Source organism: Aptenodytes patagonicus, chromosome 12 (genome assembly GCF_965638725.1).
Source record: "Aptenodytes patagonicus chromosome 12, bAptPat1.pri.cur, whole genome shotgun sequence".
Classification (NCBI taxonomy): domain Eukaryota; kingdom Metazoa; phylum Chordata; class Aves; order Sphenisciformes; family Spheniscidae; genus Aptenodytes; species Aptenodytes patagonicus.
Window position 1 is genome coordinate 19,740,772 of NC_134960.1, and position 24,793 is coordinate 19,765,564.

Sequence of the window (24,793 nt, forward strand, 5' to 3'; positions counted from 1 at the left end):
TGCTGTCACCAGTGTTTTACAGATCTGGAAGGATTTCCCTTTAAGAGTAGTTTTTCATTATTATTCTATGAATATAGACAGTAATTTATCTGTCTACCCCTGCAATATCTTATGATAGAGAAAAAAATCCTATTACATGTCCATAATATATAGAAGATTTTTAGCATGTGCTTCAATAATTCTTATTCGCTGTTTTCTCTTGTTAGTACTGAAAATTTGATTTTTTTAAAACCCACTTAAACAAATAAACACAGAATTACTAGAATATGTCATCTTTGAAAGGCAATAAATGTTATTTTCTTGAGAAGACTTGTAACATACTTTGTCTTTCACATATTATTGTCTTTACCTACTAATAATACCCATATTCCATGCATGAGCAATCTTTTTTTAAACTTCTCTTAATCTTTTTCCTTACTTCATTTTCTGTAAGTATGGATTCGTTAACTGGTTTAAAGATATTTGGGTCATATTTTAAATTAAGGCTGTCTATCAGCAAACAAGTAAGGGGCCTTTAGGAGACCATTTGTCCTCACAAGAAAGCAGCCTTATAAAGTTGGGTTTTTTGGGTTTTTTACCAGTCCACAATTTAAACAGAGTCTTATTTAAAAAACAGTATGAGCCTTGTGTAAGAGTAGTCCATCCATGGTACGCGAATTCAAAATGTTACATTTCTTTCTGTATCTGTACTTACTAGATTTGGAAAAAAAAATTGTATTTAATTCTGTAGAATCCCTCTGTAGAACATAGGGAAAACACCTGAACTGTAACATTCAAGTAACTTAAGTTTGTACTTAAAAAAAAAAAACAGAAAATGATTTAATTTTGTTTTCAATCAGGATTTAATGATGTAAATTTTCATACTCTGCTATCTCTGCAAAAGTTCACTGCCCACTCTGAGTGTTATTTTTCCAACTTGACCTCTGTCCTCTTTGTCACTTAGAAGTGTATTACAATTTGCGTAAGGTACTGCAGGATTTCTTGAGCAAACGAAGGGATGTGTTGGGAATGAGGTGACAGTGGGAAATTCAGGGGGGTTTGTTTTGTTTTATTTTTTAGAGCAAACACATTAAGCCCATGACCACATGATATATATTGTGCAACTGTTGGTTTTGAAGTCTGTTGAGGAAAATCAGTATTTGTTAGTTTAGATTTTATATGTCCGGCAAGAATTTGTAAGGGCTGTATGCACACTTTCATGGAAGATTGCTATTACCAATTACCAGTGCATGAAATGTCACCCAAATTCAATTCTGAATCTTTGAAACCAATTCAAAAATATTACCTATTGAATTTCTTTCTCTGTCATTCCTTTCTCTGCTTTCTCCTTCTGTCTTTCTGGTGAATGAATGACTTCATATCATCTTTTAGTAAATACATTATGAAGAGTTGCTTGAATAATAGTATAAAATGCAGTGTTAAAATAATTATCCCTCTCGAACGCATTTGCACATAGGTGATATCTGCATTATACAAACAAAAACCTTCCAGTTTCTTTTTTAGCTTGTGAAGACACAAGCTCAAAATCTTGGGTAAACAGGATTCCTTAACGTGCTTTCCCCCCCCATCTTAATTAGGAAAGGGGAAAAGTTTTCCCCACAAGTATAAATGTATAAAATACAAACTAGGCTTCCATATCTGAACAATATTTTCTGTACCACACTTCTGCTACAATATTTAAGATACATGAATGGAAAAGCCCACTGGCTTAATTTTTGGAAGCAATGAGCATTATTAATGCCATGGAAATCAGCAGGAATTTAACACAGCTGAAAATCAGATTGCTTAATAATAGGATCTCTTCTCATGCATTTGGGAACCTAAAAATACTTTAATTCTCAGATTTATCATTTCAGGCTCTCAAAGTTCATTTCTTCCCTCAATGAGAGGGTGATTTATGGTTGCTCTGTTACAGATCAAACAGTTTCATCTTTCAAACTTGCTGCACTTTCTCTAGCATTTCTATCACTTATGACTTCGATTCTCAAAATAAAGGCAAGATAAGATGAATGTGTGTGTGTATAAGAACTCTCGATTGGGCCCACCCACAGGTATCTGAAACTTTACAGTTCTCAAAGTTTAATGAATGCTTATTTTGCTCAGCATAGCAAATCTGAAAGGTCAAATGAAAAACAAAAGTATTATTCCACTCCTTTTTCACTGATTTTCATCCCTGCCACTGCTGGTAAAAAGGGGAAGGGAAAATAAAATTAAAAAAAAAAAAAAAAAAAAAAGACAAATCCTTGTGTCCAAAAACTTGTGACTGATACTGTGGGTTTGTGTTGTGTAAAACAATCTGAAGCAAACCTTTGTCAAAAGTGGCATTGTCTGATTAAAGGGAAAGGAAAAAACCCCCTAACCTTAAACTCAAGCATCTATACTGTGAATAAGATTTCAATCACCACCTGTAATTCTGTATGGCCAAGAAGCTTTATCCACAATTCAAGTGGCTGTCCCCGTGCTGGGAACTGTACAAACCCCTGCAGAATGGTGGTCGCTACCACCCAAATGTTCATGCTTCACAAAATGTGACTGCGGAGTGTTTTGTGCGGATGTGCATGCATTCACTTATGAGAACTCTGCACTATATTTTTTCTTTATTTGCTCCTTCACAACGGACTTTTCAATCCTAAGTCATAATTTTAAAGATATTTGAAGTATACTTGCTAGTGTGGTTAAAAAAAAAATGTGTTCTGTTGTAGAAGATAGCTGTAGAAAAATCACAAGAGACAGTTCTGTGTTTGCAAATTGTCCCCTTCTGGTAGTACAGCTGACTTCAGTGCGCATTTAGAGGAACACGAACTTAGTATAGCCTAAACAAAACTTAGTATAATTATAAGTAATATTTGAGGGCTCAGTTCCGGATATCAGATAAAACCCCATCACGGAGAAGATTTTAACTGAATATGCAAGTTCCCCTGCTCACAAGGTCTGCTTTCTAGTGTTTTTTGTTACATACATGTCTTCAAAAGCTGTATAGAAGGACTTTAAAAATTCTTTCACTCTGATTCTGCTGCTATCAAAGGTACAAGATACTAGGTGCAAGATGACCACACACTTTCTTATTATTGCCTTCTGTTCACATATCCTGTAACTAGCGTCTGAGGTTCAAGGTGCGATTTAGTCCTATGCCCAGCATGCTTCCCACACCAAGCAGTCGGCCTCCCAGCTAGTAGTGTCACCTCTCATAATCTGCAATTAGAGCTATGAATATGCTACATCTGCCCATCTCTCTGAGTAAAAAAAGGAAAGATCCTAAAGCATATTTTAACCTACATTATGCTCAGATATCAATAGCCCAAGGTACTGTGCTTTTTCTTTTTTTTTTTTTTTTTTCCTGGTGAGTGTTGGGTCCGCTTTAAGATGTTCTTTAGCTGTCCCCTAGCCTGGATGGTGGCTTCAGTGGATGTATGTATTACCCAGCATTAAATGTAGGAGTATCTGTGGGAGACATAAACACATACCTTTGTTTCCTGATTTCATCCTTTCATTATATTTCCAGTGATGTAGTAGGGGAAAAAATGTATTTTGTAAGAAAATGAGCGTGCTATTTCCTATATTCAGGTAGTTGGCACACGTGGGGAATGCATGCAGGCAGAACTGACGCACCTGCATGCTTGGGTGTGCGATTCTAGCACGGTTGTTCCCTAATTTGTGTATTCCTTTAAAGATTCCAAGATACAAATATGTGCAGATAATGATCTTAACGTAAAAGAAGTAAGTGGCTGAGTAAATAGGAGAAAATACCCTTTCCTTCACTGTGGTTTGATGGTTTTAGTTGGTTCTAAGCTAAAGGCAAGAATCTGCAATAAGATATTTTAGTCTATGATTGTGAAACCGAGTCTAAAGGCACAGGTAGCTTTGGCATGTAGATTTCTGTATAAAAGTGTTCTCCGTCGACTCTGAAGGATGCTGAAAGCAGCTATGCGTTAGTGTTATATGAGGGTGACTGTTTCTTTCCTGTCTGTCCTGAATTGTGCTGAGAAACGTGTATAAGAAAGCTGTGATAATGAGCAGTACAGTAGAGAGAGGTGATTTATGATACCTGTTTCTGACAGCTATAGTGCTGAGATTCCCAGGGTATCTGATCACTGCATTAGCATGCTGACAGCTCAGCATTTAGGACATTATGGTAATTTATCCTGCATATGCTGTCACCTGCACTGTCAGAGTTTCTTTTTAATGATGGTATAACTATTTTGTTTGTTTGTACTGCATTCTTTTCATTTGGCTAATGTCTTCTCATTAGATTGCACCTAGTAAATGAGAGTAATTAAGTGTTTCCTATAGCTCAGATGCAATGATTAAGTTGCAGAGTTGGTGCTGATTATGTTTTGTCATTTATCTCTATTAATCTGAGAATAATCCAGATGATAAACACATGTAATTTTTTAGCTAATGTTCAATAGATGAAATTTATAGCTTCTCAATGGAGCCAAACAGTAAGTGTGTATTTATATATGAATAGTAAGTTATTGTACTTGTATTTCTGTTAAATAAACATAAAATTATCTGTGCAACTAAGGAAAAAAACAGAACATCTACTGAATATAGAGGTTTTCACCTTTTTAAAATGCATTTTTAATGGGAAATTACTATTCATAATTCACAGTGAAGTGACTGTTTCTTTTTAATCTGCTTTCTCAAGTATCTACATAGAGAATTCTGTGGCCGTATTTTTGAGGATTTTTCCTACAGTTGTTGTCTGTATTTGTCACTATTAATTCTGGAATACAAAATTCATCTCTAGTAGCAAAATGTAGTTTTCGTATAAACACTTCCAAATTAAAGTGCTCAGTTTAAAAAAGAAAAAATTACAGTAATGCATCAAATTAAGCACCTCACAACAATTTGTAAATCTTTGTTTAACTTTCAAGCTGCGGATAGAGATAGGAAAAAAGCTCCAAAGTTTTTTCTTCAACATATGAAGTTGCCATAATAAAATGTTGATACAAATAATAATGGCAACACTAAATTTCAGGAGCACCCTGAGTTGTTTGATCATGTTCCTTTGTTTTCCTGGTTCTGTAAACTTCCTAGCACATTACACTATTTTTTATAAATATGTAACTTAAGGAAGGTAGACAGCATAGCCCCATAATTGTTCGGGTTTTATACATCAAAATTCTGATTGGTTTCAAAAGAAGCAAGTTTTGTGTGTCCCCAGTTAATAAACTTCTTTAAAATGTAGAACTTGCAGTTACAATAGATGCTGAGGGAAAGACCCTAGATACTTTGAGTTTTGTGTTAAATATAGTGATATAAATAAATAAGCTGAACAGTTTTTTAGCATACACATACTGTACTGTATTACTGTCTAATATAGGAATGTTGTCTTTATTATATCTGTGTCTATATGGTATCTGAAACTCTGTTATGTTTTGACAAGTGTCATTTAATCATCTGGAGTTGCAACCAGTACCCCTTTGTTGCATGCTTCATTCAGTTTCGTACTTTAAAGTAGGATTACCACATATACAATTACATTTTGATTTGGAACAGTTCCTCTGATTTGGACTACTGTTTCTTCCCCGTTGTTTTTCACTGAAGCAATTACTAACCTTTTCTGGGGAAATACCTCCCCAGATAAGTGTTGCACCGTATTTCATTTTGGTTACTTAAGCTCAGGAGCCAACTTCCCCCCCCCCCCCCCCCCAAATTGCACTCAGGCTGTTTTGCTCTCCTAGGTGTGCTCCAGGGCACTGCCTGGCCGTTGCAGGCACATCTCAGATCTAACCGCTTTTGCTGTTGTGGAGCTAAATCTGAAAGAGTTGGGTTTTTTTCCAGAATGACTCTTCTCAATACTGTGAAGACTGATCAATAAAATCACTCAGGTTTGTCATTTGTCCCTGTTTTGAGGTGCTGCCACCTTCACTGGTTGAAGAGAGGGAGATGGTGGGTTTGGAGCTGTAGGGAGGAAGTGGGCACAGAGGGAGTTGGACATAGAAAGTTGTGATGAGATTGAGCATGGTTGCAAAGACAGCTGAAAATGTGCTGGTGCAGGAGAGCTAAGGGATCTGATGTGGACAGTCCAGCATTAGTCCATAAATATAAGGGGTTTTTTTCAATCTGTGCACATTTGTTAGGCTTGCTCAGATTTTTCCACTATGTCTTCTAGATGAGTAAACAATTATTTAAGGATTCAGTTTTCATTTTTTAATACATAAAATTGTGTTACTTGTACAACTCAATAGAATGCTAGCTTGAAATATATGTTAATTGGATCAAATTGTTGTTCATCAACAATTATTTTCTTCCTATGAACATAAATTTTAGGGCACCGGCATTCTTTCTGGAAAAGCAAATACTCTGTTCGGTTTATGTGGGTCAGTTCTAGAGTAGCTGCTTAAAATCCCACGTACTGAATTCTGTTATCTTTTCTCTTGGGTGGGTCAGGAAAACAGTTGAAGCAGCCAGTGATGGCTGCTGGGCTTTCATTTCTTTGTGACTGGTAAATGAAACACATGCAGCCTCACCAAACTACATGACTAATGACAACCTCCAGTGGCTCCTGCAATCAAAGATTAATTTGCTTTATCAAGTTTAAAGAATAGTAGGCGATAAATCATGTCAAAAAGAAATAATCAGTGGCAGGCTGATGTTCTTTTGCACAGTGGAGGACAGGTGCAATAGAGGATTCATCTGCCATAGACCGTTAATTTTGTTCTCATGCTGTTGTGTTAATCTTAATTTTTATTTAGTCGATTTTTAAGTCAAACAGGATGCATTGTCAACTAATATTTTTGTCTCAAATGTATAGTATCAGTGTTTAGTTCTAAAATTAAATACTTGTTCAGAGTCTATCACTTGGTGTCAAAATATTTTCAACTTAATTCCTTTAATAATTGATAGATATATTTCATTCCCATCAGTTTTGCTGTCTTGGAGCACAGTTTAATGTGGACAGGAATAAAAATGTGTTGTATGTATCTGCTGCATACATAATCTATTTCTTTTCCTTCCTGTTGATTCCTGTTTAGCTAGATCTCCTCTCTTACTCTTGTGGGAGAAGTATAACGTTAGTCCTAGCAGTTACTCTACTGCTGCAGTTGTTTTGGGTGTTGGCTTCTTAAGAGGAGAACTGCTGATGCTGGGCAATTAAGGCCTGACCCGCCATGGGGCTTTAGACCATCTACTCTTATCACAGTTAACAGCACAGGAAGCGATCATCATGTTGCAGGATGGAGTTCTATATGGTTCTCACTAAATGAAGTGATTCAGAGACAGCATCTCTATCACGTTTGTAGTTACTGAATATAATCATTCCAATTAAACCTGCATTTAAAAAGAAATAGCAAGATTAAGTCACCATTAAGTGTGTAAGGCTATCTATAGTATGTCATTATAGTATTGCATTACATCGTATGACACTGACTCTGACCAGCATTTAATGGTGAATTGTATTGTACAGAAAGCAAGGATTGCAACTGTTTATTTTTCACGGAAAATACAGATATCCTGTGCTGACTTAACACTCTAGCTACAGAATTGATTGTTGACCATTTTCAGTCTATTATTTCAGTTAAACCATGGCCCAATAACATATTTGGCAACAATGTTGTTTTCTGTGTTAAAAGAATTTTAGTAATGGAATAATGCAGATTCTGTAAACTTCCATAATGCATAGAAGTGACGTGATATCTTTATAATAGTATGTGAGCCCTCTAGTGGCATTCTCCATGTTTGAAGTTGAGATAGCTAATTGTGTACAAGAGTGTACAACAGTGCACATGTCTAGGTAGGAGATCTTACAGCAGAACAGAATTACTCTCCTGTGAAAAGGAGTCTAAGGAAAAGACCAGCCTGCTAGCCTCGGTACGGGGATGGCAGGAAACCAGGCTTCTGCTGCAGCTCTCAGGGCAATTGAGATACTTGCAATGAATCTTTAATACTGATGGAGTTGCATTTTGCAAGGAGAAAAATTGTAAAACTTCTAACTGGCTCCCGTAGTTGGGTCTTGCGTATGTGGTAAACGGGCTTATTAGGACCCATCTGTCCCAATTTGATCATATTTAGATTGAAAGATGCAACACTTACCATGCAGATATTAAAAGTTACATTGCATAAAGATTAAAAGATTAAAAAAAACCCCAACCTTCTTGTGAAGTAAAAGAAAAAATTTTGCACAAAGGCTGAGCTTGAGAAAAGTAGATTTTAAGTAAGCCATTAGCAATTTAACATAGCTTCTGGATGTACGTAGGCTATAGTCAGTACTGTTAAATGTGGTTTCATTAGAGTGTCAGAGTTAACTACCTACCTTCCTTCCCTTACACTGAATTTGTATGCCATTAGTCTGTTGGTTGTAAAGACTAAATAGTAAGAGGGAGAGTAGTAGGACAGGTTGTGTCACATTGTGTTAATAAGTCTGTCTTTTCACTGTACCATTTGAACATTTATACCTGCGTTCTGGCTTGGGCACTGGCACTCAGAAGACTGACTGATGCTGATTCCTTAGTGCTGCTAACAGTGCTGGAAGAATTAAAGCAGGGATGTACGGAGGAGTCCTGAAAGTACAGCTATGTAAAAACTGGCCTCCCTCACCTTTTATTTCATTTTATTCTTAGTAACTCAGACTTCTGAATTGATACAGCAATACTGCTTCAATTCCTTTGTGCCATTCTGGTGATGCTAGAAAGCTGAAAATGCAGGTTAATCCTCCAGTAAAGTCTTGTTACTTGTGAATCTACATTTAAAAGGGGGGGGGGAAAAACCGCTTTTTACTTATTTGCGTGTATCTTCAATTACTAAAAAACCCATATTGACTTTTTTCTGGCGCTCTTAATTTTTAATGTTAAAGGTTTAACACGTAAATTAGTGATTAAAATAATTCTCAGAGCAAAAACTTAAAATAGAATTAAATTTGAGTTAACATTAGTGATTTAAATTTAAAATTCATAATGGTTGAAACAAAACTACCTTAAAAGTAAGTATTATAAGAAAATACAAGCGTATCACCGAATCGGGACGTGTCTCATCAGTACTGAGCAGAGGGGAAGGATCACCTCCCTCGACCTGCTGGGCATGCTTTGCCTAATGCAGCCCCACGCACTGTTTGTCTCTTTGCTGCGAGGGCACGGTGCTGGCTCATGTATGGTACGGTTCATTTCAAAGACGTTCAGATGTTAAGGTAAGAAATGCCTATAAAGCCATCTTAAATTGCATTGTGATGCTGGTGGGAAGGAGAGAAGAGTACTTAGAAACGTTTCTTAAAAAGCATGGTCCTCTCTTAGCTGAAATCGCACATACTATTACACATCGGCTATAACAGTACGGAGTATGGCATGATACTACTGTTCATTTCCACCACTTCACGTTCCATAACTTCGTATCTTTTCTTACTCTGGGGTTTAGAGTGCAATGCAAACTTGAACTGGAGTTCAAAAGGCTGGAATTGAGATAATTATAGTTATGCCTGTTTTACTGTGGTGTTACTCATACATAAGTATGTATGAGCTCCTTTTTAATATAAGGGTGTCTCTGGGAATAGATTTGGAGAGTGAGGCAAGAAGAGTCTGTGTTTAGAAAATAGAAAAAAAAGAAAAGTATCCCCCTCTCAATTTTAATTTACAGTTCTGTAACTAAAATTGCAGAATTAAGACATTTCATAAATTTCTTTCAGCAGTCTTAGGAATATAACCCATCATAGCAGCTCTTTCACCCTGGAAAAAATCTCTAGCTGTCTTCAAGTTAGTAACAGATGAGTAAAGATACGTAATAAATAATAGTATGGAAACTCTTCTTGTTTGAACATATTTTGCCAAAAGCACTGAATATGAAGTTGGGTGAGAGAAAGGAGTAACGTTTTCTGAGTACTACTGACATACTTTATGATGACTTAGTGGAACACCTTATGGCCAACTGTCTCCTTTACTCACAGATGCTCTAAAGCTGTCAGAGCTCCATGTCTTTCATAAAAGAAAGTCAAGAGCTAATTCATTGTTAATTGTTGAATGTTGCTTTCTATAGTATCTAGAGTCACCACAGGAGCCACTTGGCTTCCTTAGCCTGTGTGTAATGTGTTAAAAAAATGGGAGACTCTGACAACCTTAATATTTAAAGCACTATGACTTGATTTTGTACGTGGAGTGCTTGAACTAGGAAGGGTTTTTTTTCCCTTATGAAAACGTGTATTTCAGTTAAAACAAAAATGCAAGTAAACATTTTCTACAGTGTCTGGTTCAGGTTTGTGTTAGACTTGGTCAGTATCTTGTATACCAGCATGTGATTTTCATACCTAATTGAATTAGTAGAAGGCAGAATAACTAGTTCATCTTCCTGCATCTGACCAGTGAAAGAGCAATGATACAGCTGTTTCACCCAGAGAGTGTAAGGGCTGGGTCAGTGGTGACTGTTATCTTGTGTACAAGCATTTTACATATCCTGAAATCAAATTTGCAGACCATACAGCATTTCAGCTATACTTTGTATTTCATTAGATACGCAGATCCTCCCAAAATTACTTTTATCAGACTATTCAGAGCTCTTTCTGACATTGCTTTTGTGTGCTTTTCCAAAGCACGAGTAATCCAGAATTGTTAGTGATGTTGTCCTGGTATAGATCTGTTTCACATAAAGGAATATATTTTTAAAGTACTCTTCTCAGATTTAAATGCACTTTTGTTAAATGTCATAGGAAGGCAAATAGTTGTTTGTCTTCTGCCAGTCTTCTGAAGCAAGGAGGAAAACCTCCCCCAGTTATTTCAGTGATCTGTTCCACATAAGTTTCATCTGTATCTTCTTTGTTGGAAGAGTCAGTGGTTGGCATCAATTTGGATCAAAAGAACTGCAGTTAGGAAGGCCATGAGGAAGGTTCCATATTATTTCTCCAGAGCATTCTCACTACTGACTTGTTGTTTCTTGAGGCATGTAGCTCTATTGAGAAAGAAGTCTTCTGGGAACAAAAGTTTTATTTCTGAAGCCAGGTTTTTTATATCAATTTAAGTATTAAATGATTTGTATAGATACCATCTACACAATAATGTGGCTTATCGCAAGATATGTAGAAACTTTTGTATGTAAGTTGATTTAAAATCATATTATTATTTTAGATTTTGTAACTATATGCCCAGAAACTGATGATTTAAGTAGCATTAATATAATAAACCATCTTTGAATGAACTATTAACAGCACAAGTACATGCTAGTTTATGCATTTTCTTTAATAACCAATTTCATTCTAATCTGAATAGCAATAACATTTAGAATATTATTTAGATTTTTATGTAATCATCTACATGCATGTGCTGTTGGAGCTAAAAAATTAGTTTTGCAATATCCTTTAAGATAAGCATGAGTCAGCACCTGATAGTACACCTTACCAGATCGCTTTGCTTCTGAAGTGTTTCAGATTCTTTGACTGTAGGGAGTAGTCGTGTCTGACAGTGTTCTGTTATCCATCATGTTTGCATGGATTTGATTATCTTGTTTGCTTAAGAGGTCAGCAAAATGAACCAAAATATTGCTCTGTATATTATTAAAGACCATTACTATCAGTCATACTGTAAAAAGATGACATTACATGAAGGACTGCACGCAGAATGTAGATGATATGGCCACGCTTGCAAGTGGTGCAGCACCCAACGATGTGTGTGCATGACATCTGGCTGTTTAGGTGCTGCCTGTTGGGTCATCTGGTGTTGCTTCTTGACTCTGTAACATGAACCACCGGGTTCTTTGCTGTGTTCGCTCTAGCGTGACTAATTCAAATGTTGGATGAGATGGCCTTTTTTTATTTTCTTCTGTATTTTTCCCTCTCGGCCTGAATGCTAGCCTGTGTTTCTCCAGCCAGAGCCAAGACAGTTTAGTCTGTGTGTTTTTCTGTGCACAACTTCAGGGTGTCACCCTTTTTTTCAGAAGACTTCAACATCAGAGTCTGAAGTCTGAGACTTCCCACATGTTACTGAGAATAATTATTGATCAAGATTCTTGACCAATTTTGATTGATCAGTTTCATTAGTTTTTATTAGTTTTGTAAGCTTTTCAATAAATACTCGTGTAACTATAATTCTATTCCCTGCTGGTGATCCAGAGTTGGGTCAATTTCTGTGTTATCTGTACAGTATATTTGTGTTTGGAATTCCTTAACTTATAGTATGCTCTGTCAAATTTTGGCTACAGTTATAGTTGCTTAATTTCCACAAAAGCTTGATACTGACAACTTTCTTTTCAAAATACACCTCTCAAATACTTTCTGTGTTCATAGGTCAGACCATGTCACTCCTTTCTCCTAAGCTCTTGCTTGATTTCAGTGTCCTGTGTTTTAGCTTAAACTCTTGGGTGAAATTAGGAGGTGTTGAATTTTCAGTGTCTGAGTGTCACTATTTTTGTTTTTAAATATATCTGTAACTCCTCTTGAACCAAACTGTTGTTTCTAAGAGTCGTGTTAAATTCTCTCTCCACTCTTTGCAGTGCTTTCTAGGCACCCTGTTAGGCAAAGGACACTCTCCTGGTATAGACGCGCCAGGCTCCATTCACTCTTTATTCTCTACCATCTTAAAATTACACCTGTATTTCATCCCCACAAGTAGACAGACTAACTTGAATTAGGAAACCATGGGGTTTGCTTTGCTTGCTGTCCTGGCCGCTTGGTTTGTTAAACCTCCTTTTTGTCCACTTTAGCTAATGAATGTCTTTGTCTTGATATTTTAAGCATTGATGACGTGCAAAATACAAGAAAACACATATTACTGAAGTAAACCTTTGGTTACCATAGGGAAAAGTGGCCCTAGGATTAAGGGAGTAGAAAAGTGTCTGAAAACTATTTCCCATCTCATTTTGCATCGAGCAATGCTCAGTCAGACTGAAAGATCTGCCCCACAGCATCTCCATTCAGAATGATTGATAGTCATGGTGGTGGTGTGCTTGGTGAGGAATTCAGAATCTTGCAGCATCTTTACTAACATGTCATGGGTTGTTATCTTAAAATTGAATAGCAGTATTTTAAATGTTTTTATTTATTAGTAGGCAGTTAAGGTTTGTTTTCACGCTCAATTAAAGAGCTGCTGTTTTGGAACTACAGCAATGAGAAGAAGTTGTGTGAGCAAAGCAGAAGCAAAGCCACAGATGCTATAAAAATAACCGTGTGTGGAGGAAATTAATATTAGAACTACACATCTCAAATGTAGATGCATGATGATACAGAGACAATTTAAAAGAACGTAATGCTTAGTTTAATGATTTATGAGACAATCAAATTCTAAGGAACAAATGTATGAAAATAGTTTAGCACATCAGCCTAAAAATAATGCAGTACAAAAGTAAAAGACAATGCACCTCAGCATTCTGTGCAGATTAGCTATGATTGCTAGGCCAGCCATGAAGAGAAAATATTTTAAGAGCAGTTCAATTAGTTTAATAGATACGTATAGATTTAAAGCATTTCTTGGAGAGATACATGATGAAATAAGACTGCAGGGTTTTTTTTGGTTTTAAATCTGTTTTAACTAAAAAATGCTTTCCCAAACCTCGGATATTTAGTTTAATTAAAAATACAAATCCTGGTTTTCATGGTATGTGAGGGAGAATTATTGTTTTATATTACAGTAATATGTTGCAATTATTATTGAAAACCTTATGTAATTCTTAGATTCAGGAGTAAATCATGGTTATCATGCAATAATTGAAAAATTGGTGATCACTTTTTTCCTGAAAGTAGCTTGAAGGGCTTACTTAAAAAACGTGTTTTATTTTAAAAATACTTTGCATCTGAACTGCTGAGGCCAATTTTTTGTTACATTTTATGTATAATTATGTATATCTGTAGAAAAGCCTTAAAAAGTTACCCTTTGTTTAATCTCATATGTAGCCCCTGTTTCATACTCGGCTGTTTAATAAAGGGTCAGATTTTATTTATGTGGTTAAATTGAACATAAATATAGACATTTCACACGATGTACCATGTAAATGTAAGCCTTTGTAGTTACAAGTTTTTGTAGCTGGAGAATTGTTTTAAAAGGCATGTAATTTATTAGCTATCAGTAGCTGCTTTATTGCCTTGCCGCGCTGCAGTAATAAATAAAAGAAAGTGAGCTGATTTTACAAATGGCACACAAGGTGCACATTTTGTGAAAAAAGTCTTTTTTTAAAGAATTGGCATTAAATCCTTTTTTTGTGATGACAAAGAGGCTAAGAGTGCAAACTGTATTTTCTGTTTATCGAAAACAGAGTCTCTTTTTCTCGAGGGCATTTTTTCCTATGATCATCAAGGGATTTCAAAAGCAATAAAGTGTGGAATCATTGTTCGACTTGAACAGTATTAAAACTTAGGTTTTAATTTCAGTGAAGTAATAAGATTTGAACCTGTCTCACATTACAGCACTGTAAGGCATTTAGCAATTGTATTTTAAAGGAGGTTTTTAAAATGCAGCTCACTTGTAAGCTAACTGTCTGTCTCGTAATTAATAGTTTCTCTTCAACAGAGGCTGTTGTGAATCATACTAAGAAATCTCAGTTTTGTTAATAACAAATTATGATAATTGTAAGGATGTTAATTCCTAATTAGTTTAAACCTACAATCTTTTTTGACCCTTTCTGAGATTGATTTTCAAATGAAGACAAAAAAGTAGAGATTGAGGGTTTCAGCATGATTTTCACCCTAGAATTAAAAAGAAATTATCCACATTTATCTGTAAATTTCAAGAAACTTCATTCCTTGGTTAAGGGCGTACGTCAGCTTCCTGCTAAGAACTGGTGAAGTGTTTAATCTGTAACCATACTTTATATCATTAATGCAATTCCTTTTTCAAAATTGTATGTTGAAGATAATTCTGCAGAGCGCTTCTCCTTTCTGTACCGACGCGGTGAACTCCAGGATACTGGAACCTACTGTGCACATTTTTGCACAGATATTCTCGAGGTTCAAAATGTGAATATTTCGTTGGGTTGGTTGATAAAATGTTGGCTGATGAGAGAATAGCAATCACTGTACACTGTAGCTGGAAATGAGCATGTGTGATTTTGGAGGAGGGAAAGTTTATAGACAGGTGCATGTTCGAAACAGCCATCAGTGCTTAACATTGGAGTGGTGAGCTATGACCTTCTGTGATGATTTTGAACGGTAACTGCCTCCATTAGCCATAAGGTTTGTTTCTTTATTTTAGTAGATGGCCTAGACTGTAAATATTAGAGGATCTAAAATAAATCAACATATTATCCTAAGGATACAAAACGTAAGAGCTATTTGTGGTTAGGAACCTTTGACAGATAGTTTGGATGAGGCAGATGATTGCCCGCCTCTCGTATCTGGCTTCCATTGCTGTGCCTGCAGGCAGTTTAGTGTTATAGTTGTATATTGATGTCAGGGTTACTACTGAGTGGCTAGCAATGACAGATGTCTATAATTACAGGCAATGCTTCCAGTATTTCAGAAGAGCCAGCCTATGTTGAACAATTACCTTATTTCTGGCTTGCCAAAGAGGGTTGTTCAAATAGCTAGTATTAGCTGTGGTGGCTGTAACACCTCTCCTTATGCCGTGGGATAAATGTGCAAAAGCACGCTCAGGTACAACCCCAGTGCAAAACCTTTTCAAAATATGTGATATCGCTAAATTTCGTATGCTTCAGGCTTGATCCTGAGAGATGCGTAACACCTGCAGCTATGTTAGTCAGTACAAAGACATAGTTTTTGATACAGAAATTTTAGAACTATAATAAGTAGCTATTATTTTTATTACTTGGTTTTAAGTGCCAAACTAATGTTGATGCTTTAGCATTGAGGTTTATTGCACATAAGCATGCTGAGTGGGCCACTCATTTAGATACAATTAAGCAACTCAATAAAATTAAACTGGACACTTTTAATAGTTACAGGGGCAAGTAAGAGTGTTGATTACTGCTACTGAAGTACCTATAATACTTTATCTTTTGGAGTTTTCTGACTGGCACAAATCTACTCTTGTAATCTGTACAGTATCAGTTTATTTCAATCATCAGAGGATTTTAAAAGCAGCATTTTTGGCTTCTTGTTAAGCAAATATCTGATTGCATATATGGCTTGAATCTCTGCAGTGCAGCGTATAGCTCTGATGGAAAGTGCAGCCCAGAACTGTGCTTCGAAAACTGAAAATCTTCTGGATGATGTTCAAAAAGTAATAGCTGTTAATAGTATTTCTCAGTTTTCACTATAATATTTGTGCTTTAAGCCCTGGAGGGGAACAAAAGAGACGGAGGAATTAAAAATCTCTAACAGTGCTTTACAAAAATGAAAGTCTAAACAAGACTTTTAAAGCTAAGCACCTTTTTGACAATTGGGTAACTGAAGACGTAGCAGATAAACCAATTTCTTTTTTTTTTTTTTTCTTTTTCCCAGAGAATGCTTCTCATGCCGCATCAGTAGTAACAGCAGTTAGTTCATAGTAGGTCCCCCATAGTAGGTTTACCAGAATTGTAAATCTTTCTTTCAGGATTTTCAGAACACAGGAATTAAGAAAGGAAGGAAGGAAGAAAGAAAGAAGTAAATAAAAGCTGAAAGTCATTGAAATAGAGATCAATTTCCATTTCAGAACAGGTTTATTGCCAGCATCGTGTGGGCGCTCTATGGAGCAAGAGGTGGGGAGTTAACCACTCCCACCCCCCAGACTCTTGTGAATTCTCTTGCTCCGCTGAGCTAGCGGGGAAGGGACTGGGGAAGAGGGCCTGGAAAACAGCCTTTGTGGGAACTGTTAATACCTCTTACTACCTGAACTTGTGATGACAGAGTATTTCAACAGACTGGGAAGGAAATAGCATCCATAACAATGACTCTGAGCCACACAGCAGATTTACCCTTTCCCCTACAACATTAGACTTTGTTGTAATAACACTACCCTAATTTTTAAATGTTATTTTACAGTAGGTCGCTTTCAATTGAGGATAACTTTATGCAGTATTTTAATTAAGCTAGGTTTATAGGTAAGGCGGTAGATAGTATATCATTTATATAATCAGTGTAGTTCCTCTGCTTACAAACACATGTAGCAGTGAATTGGAGAGTAGCCTACTTTTTATGTAGCGCAAAGCCCAACTTAATCTTCAGAGATCCTGTCTGAAACTAACTGAGGCGATTTCTCATGGCCTGTCTTGGAATTTTTTTCATTTAGGGAGCTAACTATTAAACAACAGATTAGCCCATTCTCTTGATTTAGACTCTGAGTTAAGGGTGTTTTGAGATCTTAGCTTTTTAAGACAGCTAGTCAGGGATGGAGGTTTTATGAGTGACCAAGGTTTTCCTCTGTTATGGAGAGGATAGAAAAGCCAAGGCTTTTTAAGCCCTTGTTTTGGTCAGGAGGTAAAGATGAATGATCTGGCACCCTGATATACTAATTAGGGGATTCAGTTCAGATTTTCAGAAGTTGTCTGTGGGATTTAGAAGCTAGATTTCTGCTGCGTTGTAATGGAGCTTTTAAGTGCTGAAAATGCAAAATACCTGATTTTGACTTAAAAAGCAGTGGAAATAACTAAATGTGTCGTGGCACTTGACACCGAGAAAGAAACTCGTGATTAGTGTGGAGTTTTAGTGGGTGACGCAGAGGGGTAGGACGGCAGCTTCAGAAATTTGCTGTAGTTGCCCCTGCATTGTGTGAATTCCCAAACAGACAGTGGGGAAGGAGGTGCTCTCCTCGACCTGCCACGTGTGCTCCAGCCCAGCTACTCCAGGCTGGGATGTAGCAGCTGTCCCCGCTCGGCTTCTGTCAGGTTGGGGTAAATATGGTTAAGGTCTGGTTTTGCCCTCAATGTTCATGACAAAATACTTTAATGTTGCAGTGATAGTTCTCTGCAGCAAGGCCTGGAGAGCTTCAAGGAAGTTATAATATCTTAAGCATTTATGCTGTGCCTACGGGTAATAACTTTACTATAATTTTCTGAAGATTCATTATGCAAAATCTTAATTCATTATAATAGCCCTTATGAAACATATAGAAACCAACATTTTCTTGTGTTTTCTTATTTGCACAGTGTGAGAGATTCATTGCTCTGTTTTAATTTGTTTCATGGGGTGCGTTTGAGTACATTCCATACAGTGCTGTTATTGAATTTCTGTGACTGTCATTATATAGCCATACAACCTTTAGGAACTCATATTCTGAGCTTCCCAGTTCTGTAATATGCTTCACATTTAAGAATTGACATAATTAGCTTCTTCAGAGTTATAATGATAGTACCAAAAAGAGAAGACCTCAAAAGACAAAGCAAAGTTAAACATATCTAGGGCCAAAGAGTAGAGAAGTCAGGGAAATAAAGTTTTAGTGTCATTACTGTATTATTTCTCTGTTTTCTTGGACCATATTTACATACAAGTGCTTTGCTTTATAAAACATTGCTTCCACAATTTTATTTTCTCGTCCTTTTGAAACGCAGCAGGTACAGTTCAGGTAGTTGGGAAGTATACAGTTACGCAATTTGAACCACTGATAAATCTGCTAGATCATAAAAAATTCCCTGGCAACCAGAGCTTGTGAACCTGCTGTCTTCCTTAAACATCCTGATTCCACTGAGGTGGTTTTAACGGTACAAACAGGGCAAAAGAAAAAGATCTCTGGATCCCTTGTCTTCACGCTTGCTTTAATATGTTTGAAATTGTTACTGATTATTATTGAAGGTGTTTTGCTGGTCTCTTCTTTCTCTTTGCTGTCGTGACCATTGCTGTCACCTTTGAATATAGCAATGCCACACGGGTATTGGTGGCAATGGTGGTATCGGCCCGAGCTTGCTTTAAGGACCTCGAGTACGTACTTGTACCTGTGAAGCTCATTGAACATTGCAGCCTGATGTTATCGCTCTGCGGATTTTCCACTTACGTTCATAACTGTTGTAAGCATGAGATGGCGATGGTGGGATATTAGTTAAGCTTACATTTTTGGCAATATCATGGCATGATCGTGTAGTGTTGTATGTTGATGCAGGATTTGTTTAGGAAGTTATAAATCCTGCAGTTGTAAGGATTTGGGAATGATTGTGTAAAGGTTTTCCAGAAGTCTTAAAGTGGGTGTTTCCTACTGAAAGTTAATTATCCTGCTCCTCACGTGAAGCGTCTGGAGGGAACTAAAAACATAAGCCTTGGGGTTTTTTTCGTGCTGGAAGAAGGAAGGGGAGGTCTCAAAGGGAGGAAGCCCAGCGGGTGTGTGGCTGTGAGGTCCCCCAGGCCCCCCCCAGGCCCTGTGCTGCCTTTACCTTCATGGCTCCGTGATGGGAACCAAGCTGAAGATGAGATCACTTCCACATGCGATTCCACATCCTTTTATGACCCCTTTCAACAGTATTTTTCTCCGCCTTTTGAATATGTAGCACGCTCTTTGTTGTTGAAGTGTTTTTTATTATTATACGTTCAAAATGCTTTATCATTAATTTTTTATAGTGCTTAAAAGTCTAAGAGCGTTTCATTGTTGTGGTTGGGGGTTGTTTGCTTTTCTGTTTTTACATGCTAAGAGTGTGTGTCGGTTTTGAAAATTATTTTGAAGAAGGTGTTTAAAATATCACATTTATTTTAGCTTACAATTTGTCACATTACGGAACGGGTAGTAGTTTTTATTACAAGCACTGTATTCATGCTGACTTGAAATGACCCTGTCACATGTGAAAACAAATCAGATTGTTGCTGTTAATGAGCTTTTCAATTTACTATTCAGTGGATCAGATAAGTGGATTTAAGAGGTAATGATCCTGCTTAGCACTCAAGCTTGGCTGTCAGATCCTAGTAGTTGTGGGAAATCCCCAGGGACAAAAGCGTTGACACAGTTCTTGATGGGATAATGGGAATCAAAGCTAATGGATGATAAAAGGAGTAGTAAGAGTTACAAGGATAATTGTGGATTAAAGCACTGCTCTTTGTCAACACTGACTGCTGTTTTAGTATTTTATTTGTTAAACTCTGATGTGGGGAGAGCCTAGTTTGACAACAGAGCACAATGCTACGCGCTCACACTCCCTTTCTCCCACTGGTTTCCCGTGGCAGAAAGGAAAGATCTTAACATAAATGTGTTTGCTGATATGTTTACATTCTTCGCTATCTCTTTTACTCTTTTCCTCATATCTAATACAGAAATTCTTAAACTTTGATAAAATTGCAGCTGCTATAGCATTTCAGCAGTGCACTATTTAGAGAGATTTTTTTTTTAAATTAGAAGATACTCTTTTTATATTTGAATATATTACTGTTGCTATGTTTAATTACTGTCAATAACTTCACATTTACAGTCTGAACATAATATTTTGCAACGTTTGAAGGATTGTATTGTATATTACAAATTTTTTCATATTTTGATTGTCCTTTCACTACTGATTTTGTCCCAATAAATTACATTCATACAATTATTAAAGGGTAAGTTAGCTTACAAGTTAAGTTATCCTTGATCTTGGTGCCATTTCTGGTTAGAGCTGCAAGTTTATTTCCTCATGCTTTTATTATGCTTGGATTTAAAACTAAAGTCTTTGGGACATGAAAATACAATTTTTATTATGTTATTTATCATTTGTATTATTATTATTATTGACTTCCTCAGAGGTAGAATACCGCTGGTTTGGTTTTTAAGTAAAGTCGTGGGATTACATCACTAGCAGAAAGGAAGCTGGTACGGGCAAGTTTAGGTACAGTAGCAGAAGTATTGAGTTCGCTAAAGTCCATTGGTATTTGTGTGGAATACGTAATGTCAGCGAACAAAATTGACAGCTAGATGGCACCAGGCTTTCACCGCTGGGTAACCGGGGCTGCATGTGCTGTGCTGTGCTTGGAGCTCTCATTTCAGACCTTAGTGACACTTGACTTGATCACATCATATGGAAGAATTACATATAACCCATAATACTTGGTTTAGTGTCACTAAAGGTTAAAATGACTGAAATGAAATGTACTGACTGGTAGATCTGCGTTTAGCCCAGTCGTAAGCAAATAGCAGAGTTACTTGAGCTCAGGGTAAAGTGAGTTGGCAGAGGATTGTAAAGAAATTTTGCAGTACATGTCTCCCGTCTGAAGTTGCTTTAACCCAACTAAACGTTTTTATCCAAACTAAATGGTAGGCTACTAAAACTACCAGAAAATTTTATGAAGATTACACAGTAGGGAAAAGACATACTTGATGTGTCCTGTCTGTTTGTTACTGCATCATAACAGCAGTTTGATCTGATAGATAGGGTGCCGGGAAAACTTGACTGGTAGTGTATGTCTTGGATCTGAAATAAAGGGGAAAAGTATACAACTACAAGTTACTTGATTGCCAAAGCCTTTGTTCCCCCTTCGAGAACACAAAAATGAATGTCTGAAGAGTACCTAATTTACCAGATGTTATGACTGGCAGTGCAAGAACTTGCAAATGCAAGCTAAAGGACAGCGTTGAATCACATCCCGCTGTCCTCAGAAGAATGTTTTCTCCATCCCTTTGCAATTTTTTATGATAAAACAGGTTTTTTGAATAGAGACTGTATTGTTCTGTGAACAACAAAGTGAGTTTAATGTGGAAAATTTACATCTCCTTTGTGGGAAGAAATGTATGCAAGCCTATCAGTCCCAAATTCACAAAACACTATCGGAGAGTGTATAAGACATTTCTTATAAATGCCTCGGCTAGGTTGATGGACAGGCATTTGTGCCTGTACTTTTCTCACGCAAAGTCAAAATAGAGAAGGTTTTAGAATAAATGAAAATGTTGGTACTTGTAAATGTCTGTAACGTGTTACTGTTGAAATGTTTATTTCCAGGTGTATGCCCGAATGTCAGAAGTCTTAGGAATAACAGACGACAACCATGTTCTGGAAACGTTTATGACAAAAATGTGAGTTTGTGCTTGGGTTCTATTCTGTATGTATTTTGTTTTGTCTTTAATAAAATCCGAGTTTTATTTTGTCGTTAAGTTTGCTCTTAGCTAGAAAAGAAGTAAAGGATAACCATTTTCAGAAGCACACGTATCTTACTTTCTGAAGGTACTGCAGGCCCCTAAACAAACACTTGCAGGTAGGTATGTCCTCCACAGTGCCTGCATTGCCCCTGAAAATGGCTTATGGGAGAATAGAGCTGAGATTTCATAGACTCTTGTTCAGTGACAGCCTGGCATAAGCAGTTCCCACTCTTCCCCACTTCCCATTCCTGGCACCCTCAGATGTCAGTGGAATTGCCTGTAAAGCTTCATGGTAATGAAGTTCAGTGCAGAACTGACCAAGTTAAACTAATCTTTCTTTGTTTTGGGGAGGCTCTTTTGGATTGCTTTTTGGCAAGATCTGGCAAAAATTCGCTCTTAAAAATACAGATTCACAGTGGAGGATTTTAAGGCCTCATACTGACAGAGACAAGGGGAATTATTATCTGCTGTCTCCTCATCTCTGGCATTTGGCAGAATTAAGATGGTGTGTTATTCTGGCAGATAAGCGTTGCAATACTTTCTCTTAAGAATAATCCTAGAAAATTACTCTGGAGAAGCTACCTTTTTCTCATGCCTCTGCTGCAGCCGCTTTCCTTGGGTGCCAGCAAAACTGCCAGGATTTTGTCTTTTATTACTTATGTCCTTCATGAAATTTGATAGTTTCTCCTGACTGAAAAAGAGTTTCATCTAAAATCAGTTTTGCTCTTAAAGCAAAACAAAATGGTCCCTCTGAAAAATTGTGAATATCCACTAAAAAAATCTGGGAGTCCCCAGGAGACAATGAGTTCTGTGTGTGCCTGGAGAAAGAGAAACAAGTACCTTCTCTCTTTATTCTGCGGTGAGGAAGATTCTGCATCCTGTCATTTACTTTGTGTCCTCTAAATCTGACTTGTAAGACCTGTAAATACTTTCAGTAGACTTTGACCTACTAGAGAAACATCTCTACTGATGTTGCGAGGTTAGCCGTGACCTGTTCGGACAGTATTAAACATGGCTTGTCTTTTGTTACCATGACTACCAACCTTGAGAAATAGTAGCAATTAAGACAAGGTCATTTTCTAATATGACTTAACTTTTCTGTGAAAAACAAGGCATAAACGCTTTGCTTCCACGAAACCAGAAGCCGAGTGTTATATCTTGCCTTAGGATAACAGTAGTAGCCATCAAACCTTGATATATATCTGGAGTATGCTTTGAAGACAGGAAAATGGAGGGTGATGAATGGAAAAATATTGATGGATACTTATTGTACAGTTTCTGGAAGCAGTCCATGTCATGGTACTAGACAGCTAGGCTTCATGTTGTTGTTTCAAACTACAGTGAAACTTGAACCACTGAGGAAAAAGGGGGGAAAGAGGACTGTTGTTTGGAGACCAGATGCATCAGTTTGCTTCTCTTTTTCTACTTGTTGCTGCCATTGAGATGAAATCTCTGCTGCCTTTGCCAATTGAGGAAATAACAGTATATCATTGTAACAAGTTGTATGATAAGTACTACATGTGTTTAGGTTGGATAGGGCTGTATTTGCACAAGTATTGTAAATTAAGAAAAAAACATAGGGTTTTAATGTTACATGGAAGATTTTTAAAAGAAAACTAGGTACGTAAAAAGCAAAAATCAGTGCTGCTTTTTAGGTTACACGCTCTATATTTTCTCTTTCCTCATGGCTTACTGTATTTTCCTAAAAACATGAATTGTTCATTGTTTAGATTGAAGATCAATTTCATTTTACAGAATGGATATTACAGCTTGAAATGGACAATTCAGTCAGTAGCTTTATAAGAGTTAGCTCTGAAACCGCTGTGTAAACACATTCATGTTTATGTCAATTAAAATAAACGAGCTTCTCCCCAGTGATAGCATGCCAATTGGAAAATCTGGGTGTGAAACCATAACATACTGATATATAATCCAAAAACTAGGGTCTGATGGGGCAATCCAGTCTGGCAGCATTTCTGATGCTCTGTTACTGAGAATAATTGTAGCACATTTGTAACAGCAGTGGGCAGGATACATGACTGTGAGACCATTCACCTTTTTCTCTTGTGGATGTAGTCAGTATTTTTAACCACACTGTTATTTTAGAAAGCCACTAGTCTACTGTTCTGCCTTACCCTACAGATCCATTTTTTTCTTTAAGTAGGTGAAATTTGTCATATATTACTCCTTAACATTAGGTTAAAAGGAAACGCTAGGGAATTTTTAGTGTGCACTTTCTTAGAATCATAGAATCATTAAGGTTGGAAGAGACCTCTAAGATCATCGAGTCCAACCATCGACCCAACACCACCATGCCCACATGTCCCTCAGCGCCTCATCTACTCATCTTTTAAATACCTCCAGGGATGGGGACTCAACCACTTCCCTGGGCAGCCTGTTCCAATGTTTAACCACTCGTTCAGTAAAGACATTTTTCCTCACGTCCAATCTAAACCTCCCCTAGCGCAACTTGAGGCTGTTTCCTCTCGTCCTATCGCTTGTTACTTGGGAGAAGAGACCGACCCCAACCTCGCTACAACCTCCTTTCAGGGAGTTGTAGAGAGCGATGAGGTCTCCCCTCAGCCTCCTTTTCTCCAGGCTAAACAACCCCAGTTCCCTCAGCCGCTCCTCAGAAGACTTGTTCTCCAGACCCTTCACCAGCCTCGTTGCCCTTCTCTGGACACGCTCCAGCACCTCGACGTCCTTCTTGTAGTGAGGGGCCCAAAACTGAACACAGTATTCGAGGTGCGGCCTCACCAGTGCCGAGTACAGGGGCACGATCACTTCCCTGCTCCTGCTGGCCACACTCTTTCTGATACAGGCCAGGATGCCATTGGCCTTCTTGGCCGCCTGGGCACACTGCCGGCTCATGTTCAGCCGGCTGTCAACCAGCACCCCCAGGTCCTTTTCTGCCAGGCAGCTTTCCAGCCACTCTTCCCCAAGCCTGTAGCACTGCATGGGGTTGTTGTGGCCGAAGTGCAGGACCCGGC

General features: G+C 37.4%; 1 protein-coding gene across 3 annotated transcripts in view; it reads left to right on the top strand.

Moving 5' to 3' along the window:
* Positions 1-24,793, top strand: part of RANBP17 (RAN binding protein 17) — a 168,007-nt gene that overhangs the window by 64,898 nt on the left and 78,316 nt on the right. For all 3 annotated transcript variants that reach the window (XM_076350195.1, XM_076350196.1, XM_076350197.1), the window contains one exon: positions 21,667-21,740. In XM_076350195.1, the coding sequence (XP_076206310.1) occupies positions 21,667-21,740 (74 nt within the window). The remainder of the gene's footprint in view (positions 1-21,666; positions 21,741-24,793) is intronic.